The sequence below is a fragment of the Populus trichocarpa genome, chromosome 1 (assembly GCF_000002775.5).
Source record: "Populus trichocarpa isolate Nisqually-1 chromosome 1, P.trichocarpa_v4.1, whole genome shotgun sequence".
Taxonomy (NCBI): domain Eukaryota; kingdom Viridiplantae; phylum Streptophyta; class Magnoliopsida; order Malpighiales; family Salicaceae; genus Populus; species Populus trichocarpa.
Window position 1 is genome coordinate 31,012,973 of NC_037285.2, and position 12,591 is coordinate 31,025,563.

The 12,591-nt window shown below is 33.5% G+C and overlaps 1 protein-coding gene across 1 annotated transcript; it reads left to right on the forward strand.

Annotated features, from left to right (window-relative positions):
* Positions 1-490: 490 nt before the first annotated feature.
* Positions 491-1,226, forward strand: LOC7465049 (LYR motif-containing protein At3g19508). Its single transcript, XM_002300209.3, has 2 exons — positions 491-881; positions 979-1,226. Exons 1-2 carry the CDS (start codon positions 687-689, stop codon positions 1,030-1,032), a joined length of 249 nt encoding a protein of 82 aa, XP_002300245.1. The 5' UTR covers positions 491-686; the 3' UTR covers positions 1,033-1,226.
* The last annotated feature ends 11,365 nt before the right edge of the window (positions 1,227-12,591 follow it).

A 12,591-nucleotide genomic window follows, 5' to 3' on the forward strand; every position in this document is an offset into this window, starting at 1 on the left:
AATTCAAAGATGAGCGGTGAGTCTGGCTTGGCCCCCTCCTCCGAGTTAGGTAGCTCACATATATAAATGTCCATAATCCTGGCAAATGTCTTGGGTTTGGCTACTTTAGTTTGTATAGCGACTGTTTGGGAGATGGGAAACTGCGAAGAATGGTTGATTCTTGCGGTATACGTTCAAAGACAGAATAAGTGATAAGGGGCATGCCATTATAAGAAACCACGTATGAGAACTGGTGGTTCTAGCCGTTTTTTAATGTGTTTGATTTGATGTTGCATTAAAGGCATGAGATTTTTCTTTCATTTTCTTTCTTGAACTCTTCTTGTATGTATCTCGTCTGGAGATTGTAACATTTCTTATAGTGTCGTGGTTGGCTGTTAGAAAACAAAATGACTGATCGGCCTGCCGTTGCTTTGTAAAGCCGAGGACAGGTTGTTTTACTCAAGAGGAAAAAATAAAGAGGATCCTGACGGCAAGGCTATGTGATTTACAAAACGTTGCTCTACGGCCCAAAAGCAAGCATATTATTTTTGGACCTACAAATCTGCACACTCCTGTCCATTACCGGGCCGGCAATAATTGAGTAGAGCCCAATAACGAGATACAGAGGCCTGGACTTCTAGCAACATAGCAGCGAAACGGCATCTCAAGAGCAGGAAGTCAGGAACTGCAGTCAACGATTCGAAGAGATGCAGAAAGCATTGAGAGTGTATGGACAGGTTCTTCGGCTAGTGAGGCGGTTACCAAAGGACTCAAGGCCTTATTACGCTAAATACGCCCGCGAAAACTTCGTCAACTACAGAGATGTCGAAGTCAGTGACACACAATTCCTCGACGAGCTCTTCCTTCGAGCATATAACCACTCCCTATGGGTTCTCAACAAGGTCTTTTTTTTATATGCTTCTAATGCTTGTCTATATATGTGTGTTATGGTCGCTCTAAAGAGATCTTTTTTGACGGAGGTACATTTATCTGGTGCAGTATTCGGTCGATGAATCAACTGCCAATAAGCTAAAGGAAATTTGTTGCGGCTGAAAAGGGAACAATGAGTGTGTTTGCCAGCTGTTCGATGCCATGCCTCAGTGAGTAGGCACGCTTTCTTTTGTGTTCCAAACGCAATTTTTTGTGCTTATTTCTATAATTTTAAGATATTCATGCTTGCCGAATAGCAACAGATTGTTACGATCAATAATCATGGTCGATTGAATGAAGCATCTCATTTTGATCTAGTGTAGTTTTCTTCCATGTGTCTAAAAAAATATATAGTACATTTGTTTCTAAAAAAAAAAAAGTTTAGTAAATTTGCGTATGATTATTTTTTAAAATATTTTTTATTTGATATATATTAAAATAATATTTTTTATTTTTTAAATTTTATTTTTAATATTAACAAATCAAAACACACTAAAAATATATAAAAAATATTAATTTTAAATAAAAGAATTAAATTGCTGTGAAATGTTTTTCTTTAACCGAGTTCCCAACTGCTCCTGAAACAACAGTTTTATGCTTTAATAATAATATGGTTTACAATACAAGTTGTCTGCTTTCATAATGTGACTGGTCATTTCATTTTGTCGTAAACTTCCTATGTCCCAACTATCTTCTGGTCTCTACTTCCTTGGTAATGGGACTAATTTACGTGACCAGTTTGATGGGCAAGGCGATACTGACTGATAACCTGATATGATACCCTTGTTTTATAATCATGGCTTGCTTAAATTAACTTTCTCGTCTGAATATCAAGGATCGCTAGTTAGCATTTACCCCATTCTGTCCAAAGGCTATATTCTAATCTTTCATATGTATTCCTCGGAGGTTTGTTTTTAATCTCCTTGATGATCTCTCTTTTCTACTCTTCTATACCACACAATATTAACAATTATTCTTGTGAAGTTCTATTCTATTGACTCAATATCGAACACATCAATCGGATTGTTGGCATGTTCATTTTATTTTTGTTTAGGAGGAGGCTGCATGCATGCGCATGCGACACAAAGCAGGTGAGATTTGAACTCGGAAGCTCCTGTGTATTTAGTGAAATCACTTGTACAAATCCTTGTGCATTTTTTATTTATTAGAAGCCCATTCCAGAAACTCGAGATGAAACTTGCAACCTTCAGAACCAAAGTGATTACTCTCTCTCTCATGAAGTTAACCATGGCAATCCCGTCAATAACCATCAACCTGGGTCACCATAAAAACATCGAAGCGGGTAACTAAACAGAGAGACAAGGCACATTATCGAAGGCAAGCGAGCAACGAGGCGTCGAAAGGCGTGTCATGCGATGGGAAATGTTAGAATGGAAAGGAATTGACTGCCTCTATCTATATATCCTTACCGCAGCTCTAGTTTGTAGGTCTGTTTCCGAGTGTCTCTTTTGGTTACCATAATTGCCACGTGGCATTCATGTGTCTCCTCTTTCGTCGTTGCCAGCTAGCAGAAGCTCTGGAAAGTGGAATATGTATCCTTAGCAACCGGATAACTTGGTGGGCTGCGATGGGACTTTCCACGCGCTGTCTGTTGTGACTGCTCCGTCTGTTGGGGCTGTTTTTATTATTTAAAAAAAATTAATTAATTTTTTTATTGTTTTAAGATTGTTTTAATATATTAATATTAAAAATTAATTTTTTTTAATAAAAAAATCATATTATTTTATGTATTTTAAAATGAAAAATATTTTAAAAAATAATTGTGACTACATTATCAAACTGACTCTATATATAAAAAAAACAAATTAATCTAGTAAATTTATAAATATAATGAAGATTTTACTAGTTTCAGCACTCCTATCTGCGATAAAAATATAAAGCTAGTTGATGGTTAAGTGTTTTAACTTGTATCATCTTTATCTTTAAATTATTTTTTGTTTCAATACATCCTTGGATGATTCTTATATTCGCCATCATGGAGTTTCATTAGGCATAAATAGAGAGTGATCAAGTCCTAAAAATCTTAGTATAGGAATAAAGTTTTTAAGTTGGTAATCGATTAATCAATTGATCCTGATAATCTTATTCATTCTTTCTAACAAAGTAGTTTAAGGCTAGTACCTACGAAAGGTCTTTTTTGGTGGAGGTGGGGACTCTCTGATGTTTAATTGAGTATTTTTTAGAAAAAAAAATATAATAATATTCTAGAGAGAAATGCTCTAAATATATATATCCAGTATAGAATGAAGATTGTGAAATTTTATTTTGAAAGTCTCATGGTATATTTATAACCCATGAGTCTTGTCCTTTTATGAAGACGAGGGACTTAAGTGTAATTTTATCTTTGTGATATTGTGAGTTGTATTCCACTTATTTTATCTGGCTAAAAGATGGAGACATCGCAGGCCATGAAAGACTTTAATACATCTAATGGTGTTGGCGGAGTGTAGATTTGTTTAATTAAGATTTTTTATTATGAAATAAACTCTCTAAGATTTTATAAAAAAATATATAGAATTGATAGCGTTAAATTCATATATTATGTTTGAATTCATGGGTGTAACGAATCCGACCATGCTCGGGATGTGATGAAAAACATCCTTGAGATCGACACTTTCAGGAAACACGTGTCAAGCCCACCTCATTAGCCTGGTAGCGCACCAGGCCACGCTACTGGGTTTGGCAACACCTTTCAAACTCGAAAGTTGGGTTTGGAGACATCTTCCATACCTAAACATTGGGTCTGGCAGCGCTATTGGGTCTGGCCAACATCAGACCTAACAATATATGGGTCTGGCATTGGTCAGCCCAACAATACTTAGGTCTGATCAGTGCCAAACCCACCGTGCCTGGGTTTGACACACTGTAAAGCTACTTGTGATTGGGTCTAACTTTGGCCATACCAAACATGCCTCCATTAAGGCGTGTTTGTGATGGGTCCGTGCCAACCCAACCAACCCGAGAATTCAGGAAAATTATACCCATATGTTTTTCTTTATCTGACATTTTTGGTAAACATATATAAAGATATACTGATAAAATATTGGTTCATCATAGAGATTTTTTATATCATTAAGATGAACATAAAAGCGTGTGTGTGTGTGTATTATCTTTTTATATGAAAGTGAAGACGATCTCTATATCAAAATTTATATATGGATTATTTATATTTTTAAATATATATTTAAAATAATTTATGAAGTTTTTTTAAGATTTGTTTTGTATGATAAATACAAAACATTTTAATTTTTTATAGTTTATGCACTTTATTTAATAGAAACTACTCATGAAAAAAAAATCATGTGAACCTCCAATGAAGATGGAAGTTTGTCTTGAATATAATTAAAGTAAGGTATAGAGATTAGAAACTGATGAGTCAATGTTTTAGACTCAGTATTTTTGAGGTTTTGAAAGAAAAAAAAACCTAAAATTATAACAAGGTGATGACCCAAGCAAACATAGGTCTGGAAAAGCTGTCACACCCAATATACTTAGTCTCAGGCGTATGCTAAACCCATGATAACATGGGTCTGACAATCTACCAGATCCAATATACTTGCGTTCGGTAATGAGCTGAGATCAACGTTAAGTGAGTCTAGGGAATACACATGCATCCAAAAAGTACTCTCTATTCCATAAAGACAAAGGACATGATATATAGGAGTATTACGTCTTGAAAAAGGAAATTGAGAGATTGATAGCTATGGGTTATCTCTGCTAGTTTTTTAAGAGGGATTTCCATCCCAAGCTAAGAAAGGAAGAGCTCGATCAGTCAATGCTGGCATTACCTAAAATCATCGTGATTTTAGGTGGCACCTCTGCATGAGGTGATTCCTACGCAGGGAAAATAAAGTATAGGAAATAGGTCTTTACAATTGCTTGTCTCTAAAACTAGTAGCATGAACCCATCATCTTCACTCTAGAAGATGGAAAGGGAATAATTTTCCCAAATAAAGATGTTTTGGTCATTTCTACAATCCTTTCTAACCATCGAGTGCATCAGGTGTTAGTAAATGATGGCAACGTGGTCAACATCCTCTCTCGAGAAGTAATGATATATGGGAATATCCCCCTCGAGACTTTGAGAAACATAACCAATTTTAAGTAGACTCTAGATTATCAAAAGGCTTTTGAGGAGCTCAAAGTTCATCTTTCATCCCCCAATATATTATCTCAACCCAGAGAGAGTGAAAATGTTTTTTTTATTATTATTTAGAAGTGTCGGACTCAACTGTAAGTGTTGTTGTGGTTAAAGAGAATGAGAGAATACAACATCCAGTTTATTTCTCCAGCCAAACTCTTCATGATGCTAAAACCAAATATATAAAAGTGGGAAAGGTGCCCCTCACTCTAGTAAGTGCCTCTAGGAATCTTAAGTCATACTTCAAAGCTCACCAAGTCATAGTGCTCTCAGATAAGCCTCTACGATAAATCCCTCACAAGCCAGAGATGTCTGGACGCCTAGTGAAATGGGTCTATGAATTGAAAGAGTTTGAACTTCAGTATAGACCCTAACTAGCTATAAAGAGTCAAGTCTTGACAGATTTCATTGTTGAGTATTTTTTTGAAGGTCTTATAGATACACTTGCATCTCCACCTTCAATTATAACTTCCTCTACTACACCAGAAACGTCATTAGAATAACCTCTGATGACCCATACTTGGAAATTATATGTTGATGGCTCTTTCAATGTTGATCGAAATGAAGCTATGATAGTACTTGTCAGTCCTAAAGAACAAGTATTTGAATATGAAGTTTGTTTTGATTTCCCATGTATGAATAATGTATTAGAGTATGAAGTTTTCCTAGCGGTCTTGCAAAGACTTTAAAAGCATATCTATTTCAAGTTTATAGTGATTTCTAATTAGTGGTTGGTCATTGCTAAGGACTTTATCAAGCCAAATAACCAATTATACAACGATATCTTTAGAAGTTCCAATATTATCTCTGAAACAAAAAGACAAAAGAAAAAATATTTCAATCACTTGCAATCCAAAGAAAGATACCATTGAGCAAATCTCTTGTTTAAGTTAGCAAACCCTGGTCCTGTAGATCTCTTAGTGGATGTCTGGGTTGAAATCTTAAAAAAACCGAGTGTAGATAAAGAAGAGCTTGTTGTCATTTCTATTAGCATTAAGAAAGATTAGAAAACTCCAATCATAATTTTTTTTATTGGGAAATTACCCTTAAATAGAAATGAAGCCATTCATCTAACTGAACAAACAATGAGTTATTGTGTCATTGATAATTTTTGTATTGAAGATCCACCTCAACTTCACTATCAAGGTGCTTATTCCCAAAAGAAAGTGTTTATGCTTTAAGAGAAATACATGAAGGTATATATGGTCTTCATATAGGTTCTGGAGCTCTTGCTTCTTAGATGACAAATGCAAGTTTCTATTGGCCAACTATATTCCGTGATGCCACGAATTTGGTAAAAAAAATATGATCAATATCAAAGATTTATCTTAATCTCTCATCAACCATCTACAGAAATGATCACCTTAGTCTCCCTATGGCTTTTTTTTCTTGATAAGGGATAGACATCTTAGGTCCATTGCTTAGGGCTATAAGTAAAAAATAGTTTATTTTAGTGGTTGTCGATTATTTCACTAAATGGATTAAAGGAAAAGCCTTGAGATCACCACCAATAAAGTACTTTTATTTTTAAGAAATTTTGGAAAAAATAAAAAATAGAAATGAAAATGAAGAAGGTTTATATAGGTGATCGCCTCTAAATTCCACCAATATAGGAAGAACATGTGGTATTATATCATAACTCTATGAAGGATAAATGATTGTTGCATTGATTACATGCAACCGAATGGACTTCTCAAAAAGAATATTTTGCCTTCCCCTTAATAACCTTTAAAATCATTATGGGAAGACGTTGTTTTTCTAGAGAAGACAAGACAAACCTAACCAGTTGTCTTCCAAAATGCTTTTCAAGTCTTTACACGTCATATGCATAAAGACTTGAGATGCAACTAATGACTCAGTGTTTTTGACTTGGTATTTTTAAGGTTTTAATAAAAAAAACCTAAATTCATAGCAGTGCAATGACCCAAACAAACATGGATCTGATAAAGCTGTCAAACCCAATATACTTGGGCTTCACCACATGCTGAGCCCTTGGTAATGTGGGTTTGTCAATTTGCGAGACCAAATATACTTGAGCTTAACCTTCAGCCAAGCCAAACATTAAATAGGTCCGTCAAATTACCAGACCTAATACATTTGGGTTCAGCTATATGATGAAGCCAAAGCAACACGAGTCTGGTAACTTGTTATGTCCAATATGTTTGGGTTTAACCATTTACTGAACCCATAACAACGTGGGTCTGACAACTCGTCATGTCCAATATGTTTGGGTTCAACTATATGCTGAACCCACAACAACATAGGTTTGACGAGTTGCTAGACTCAATACATTTTAGTTCAGCCATGAGTTGAGCCCATTGTTAAATGGGTTTGGGGAATTTTTAGACTCAAAATATTTGGGCTCACCATTTGCTGAACTCAAGGCAATGTGGGTCTGGCGAGTTGTCAGGCCCAATACACTTGGGCTCAACCATGAGCTTAGCCCAATGCTACTGCAAAAGCTTGTTCAATGCTCATCATGGATGATGAGCACTGAACCAGCTTGGCTAGATGCAACTAATGTAATGGATATATGTTAATCACAATAATTAACATGGTAAATAAATTAACTAGAAGTCAAAATCCTTCAGCAAGAGTCGATAACTAAATAGAAATTATGAAAGAACCATAACAAGCACAATAATACTAACTGAGCTTTCCCACCTAAAATTTTCCACTTAAGTTTTGATTATTAGACTTGCTTGGAATGAGTACATATAGGTATAGAGAGCCTACTGCATTCAATTCATGAACAATTCAAATTGAACATTGTTGAACTAAACCTCATTTAGTACATGAACTATAAAACTGACCTCTTACACATGAATTAATGAGAGAGAAAAGTGGTTGGGCATATATCACAAAGTTAAGCTTAAAAAGAGCTAGGACGTACATTGAGCCCAAAAACGTTTGGCTATGTTCTTGGGATTAAATGCAAGGCTAGAGCCCATGGTATGTTAGGCGTATGCCGAACACTTGGGCTCAAATGTGGCGCTTGAGTCCACAGGGGCACTAGGCATAGGCTCAACGCTTAGGCTCAAAAATTCTAATCATTCTTTTGATTTAGAATTTTTTTGTATATATTTCTAACAAACTTGTTCATAAAAAGTAGCAAATTATTTAGATAAATAATGGTATTTTTTAATTTTAATTACCAATTACAGTTAAATCTATATAAATTAACACTCCTGGATCATGTAAAATTATTGATTAATTAAAATATTATTCAAATTTAAATCAATACATATATTAGCTTATTTTTCACGAATCAAGACTAAATTTCTTGTAACTGAATCCAAGAAAACTAATCACATTTAGCTTAACACTCATAACAAATTTCTTTCTCATGTTCGTTCTTTGAATTTGATACTAAAATCTTGCATTCCAAACACACACACACACACACACACACACACATATATATAAAGGTCAAAAAGCAGAAAAACCAAAGATTTAGTTTTTTTTTTCAAAAAATATTAATAAATTTTTGGTCCATCAGTTTTCCAAGGTGATGAAATGAAAAAAAGTTGACAAGTTTGTTTAATTACGTGAGCAATAATTTTTTTAAAACAAAAGATATCAACAAAATAACATAAATCTAATAAGAACGAATAAAATCAAACCTATCATTGCACTTAAAACAACACACAAAAAGAAAAAAAAAGAGAGAAAAATACAAGCAGTGAGGAAAGATAAAAAGAAGAATGTATCTCAAAACACATGATATGTTAAGAGCCTCTTTTGTAATGTTGATTGTTAAGAAGTTGTTTTCAAAATTTTCATCGGTCTTATCAAATATTATTATATACTTTTATACTTGGAATTGTTTTTTATTTTTTTATGGATTAATTCAATTTTTTTTAAAAAAATACAGCATATCAAATTATTATTAACATAAATTAAGTACTTTCCCCCACTTTATCCCTAAAAAAGCCATTGACTTATATAGTGAGGGATAATTTGATCTTTTTAGATGGACACATTAGTTATTGGGACATTGATTAGGGGTAAAATTGACTTTATATTCTTTATGAATGACAATGACTTAGTTAACCTTCTAACCAAAAAAACATTAACTTGCATCTAGGGGTTTTTTAGGAATTTTTTTTTCTTAGCACAATTAAATTACTAAATTATCCTAGAAAGAAACAAAAATAAATTCCTTTTAATAGGCGTTTTCATCTTTACATTTTGATTTTTTTTATTGGTATGAAGTTAGCTTATAGACAATTTGGTCTTTTACAAATATAAAATACTGTGTCTCATCTCATGCTTCTGCTCCTGCTCAACTCGAGGGTCAATTCAGCCGCCCCCTCTCCCTATTCTCTGTCTCTCATCTCTCAAAGTCAAATATGTCTTCTTCTCTTCTATGCTCTCTATCTCTGTCTCTCATCTCTCAGATCTGCATGTTCTTGGCCCAAATATTTTGGCTTTGTGGTGCTTGACAGTTTTAGTAGGTTCATTTGTTGGCCAAGACCTGCTTACGCTTCTGTTTAATTCTTTCCCTGCGGCGATGTTTGGTAATTACTTTTGGAAATGCTTCTGGTTGAATCCAATAATCATGCATTCGATTAGATCTTTGGTGACCTCTAAAGGATGAGATTTAGGTGCATGCATGATGTTGGGAATTTCTTTCTATTTGTTTGCAACTGGTAGGCCTTGTAACATTCCCTGGAGAAGGAGTGAATTGAATCTGAAATTAGCTCGAGGATTATAATTTCGGTTTGAACCGGTTTGGAAGGGAAAAAACCGAACCGAACCGAAATTAATTGGTTTGAACTGGTTTTCGGTTCGATTCAGTTCAAAAACTTAAAAAAATATTCGTTTTGGTTGTTTATTTTGGTCCAAAACCGGACCGAACCGAAAATGCGCAGCCTTAATGATTACTATAATTCTGGTTAGTATATTCATATTGGATATCTACAAAGTTGCGGTAATAAGATGATTAATATTGTCACTCAGAAGTTATTATCTATTAATTTTAGATAATAATAAAATAAATTTAATTTAATCAGCAGGTTATTTATATAAATTGAATGCGAAAAAAATATAGAGTTGGACACATGATGACCACATAAGTATAAGTTATAAATGTATTGTATTTTCAAAAGCATAGGACTTGATACTTTCATATTCGTGAGGAATCTGATTTTTGGTTAGTACAAGTCCTCTTACATTGCTTTGACATTGTTGAGATGCATTGCTTATATCAAGTAATGCAACAGTTTGGACTATCTCGACATATACTAGATTATGTTGATATCGGTGATGAGCTGCATAGTAATAGTCATTAGGGAGGGGGATTGGTTGGTGATTCATGTATCTTACCTAGATCTTTGGGATGGTAGGAGAGATCGTGTTTTTAAGGAGCGACATCTGACGACTAATATAGATACCTACATGAGATGATATTTGTTCATTACACACTGTTTTATTTAGGGGTGATCAAAAAACAAAAAAAAAAACTAATTAAACTGAGAAAAAAAAAATAACTGAGAAAAAAAAATGAAGAAAAAATTTGAATAACTAAATAGATAAACAAAAAAAAACTGGTTCGATTCGGCTTCAAAAATCAAAAACTAATTGAACCAAACCTGACCGATTCAATTTCAATTTTTAACCCTAAAACAAACCTAGGTATAAAAAGTTTATGTTTTTCATGAAACCTTATTCCCTTTATTTCCTTTTCTCCCACAACCATCCTTCCCTCCCTTTCTAGTCTGCTCATCTCTCCCCCACCATCCCCTCTCCATCTCTTCCCTTTTATCTCTATCTCTGGTCTCTTAGTCCGGTGTGGTTAAAAATGGAAAAAACAAGGTACTTTTTCATCTCTTGCTTGCTCTTATTCACTGAGAAATTTGATATGGGTTTTAAATGTGTGTTTTTTTTTTTTTATTAAATAGGGTTCTTCAATTGTTTCTGAATAAATAGAGAAGTTTTATGCCGCTTAAGGTTTAAGTATAATGGGTTACTTTCATGCAAATGAGAGGTCAGATGATGTGGAGCTTGGTAATGTTGCAAAGAATATTGGCGATCACATCTATCGCTACTTTTCTCAAGCTGTCATTCTTTAGTATGTATTCTTTCTACTGTAGATGATGATGTTCTTTTTTTTTTCTTGCTAGCTTTCATTTTGAACCTTTTTTTTTATTTGTTTTTTCTTTTAATTTCATTGTAGTTAGATAGCAAAAAGCTTGAAGCTTTGCCAAAGGGGAAAGATCTACTCCCTGTTATGCAAGTTAGTAACTTTGTTTTATATATATATATATATATATATATATATATATATATATATATATATATATATATATATGATGTAAATAAGGGTGGTTGTTGTTTAATTTATTGATATGTGTTTACATGCAAAAGTGATTATTTTTTTTCTTATGACTTTTCAAGTTGGCTTGAATCTCTAAGTGAAATATGCTTTTTCATGTGAAAAATTTATTTAATGTTAATTATGTTTAACATGATAAACAATTGAGAAGAGACAACTGATTTTTCATTTTATACTTGTATTAATGTTGCAATTCTTTGTGGGTTTCTGAATTTGTAGGTTACCAACCATATAGCAGGAGGTGCAACAACGTAAATTATTATACATGGGTTACCAACCAAAGGCATTTTTCATTCAAGTTGGAATGCCTTTGCTATATTTATCATCATGTATGTTTTAAGATAGACTCATTAGCCTATTTTCTAAGTTGAGAAGGCAGGAAAGACAGAAGGAGAGGGGAGAGTAAGAAAAAAATAAGACGACAAAAACTTATTTGTTTGTGTTTGAAGAATTGCTTGTTAAGAACCTCATTGAAATAGAAGAATATCTTATAAGCAATCTTAAATTCAAATCAGTAAAATAGCCAATAACAAATAAAAGCAAAAAAAAAGTCTAATACATCTTTTAGGGCCATTGTCCAAAAAACTCAAAAAATCCTAAGAAAAGCTCAAGCCTAAGAAGAAAAGACCCAATTAAATGGAAAGAGGTCCAGCCAATTTTGAAAGAAAAAATAAACAAACCGAACCAAAATGATCAGTTAAATTCGGTTTATAATTTTAAAAAATATAAATTTCAGTTTGGTTTGTTTTTTTTAGTTCAAAACTAAACCAAACCGAAAATGATCACCCCCAGTTTTATTATGCCTACCTAATCGCGTTTCTCGAGGCATCTACTCAATTCGATACATTATGCACTTCGATATCCGATCAAGAATTGATAGGCATGCAATATTGTTTTATATATATCATTTATTAAATATTGTTAATGTTATATCATGATTAATGTCTACTGATTAGTTTTTAATGTGTGTTTGTGTGTATTTATTATTGAGATACATTACCTAGATTGGGCAATGCAACAATTTTGACTATCAAGGCATATACTGGATTATGTTGATACTAGTGACGAGCTACATAGTATTAGTCATTAGGGTAAGCACGAGGAAAATTGGTAGGTGACTCATATATCTTACATCGATCTTTGGAATGCTAGTAGAGATTGTGTTTTCAAGAAGCGACATTCG

Excerpts from the sequence above, each read along its gene's own strand:
- LOC7465049 (XM_002300209.3), top strand. The coding sequence starts at position 687 with ATGCAGAAAGCATTGAGAGTGTATGGACAGGTTCTTCGGCTAGTGAGG. Across the intron at positions 882-978 it reads CCCTATGGGTTCTCAACAAG|TATTCGGTCGATGAATCAAC; the intron begins GTCTTTTTTTTA and ends TATCTGGTGCAG.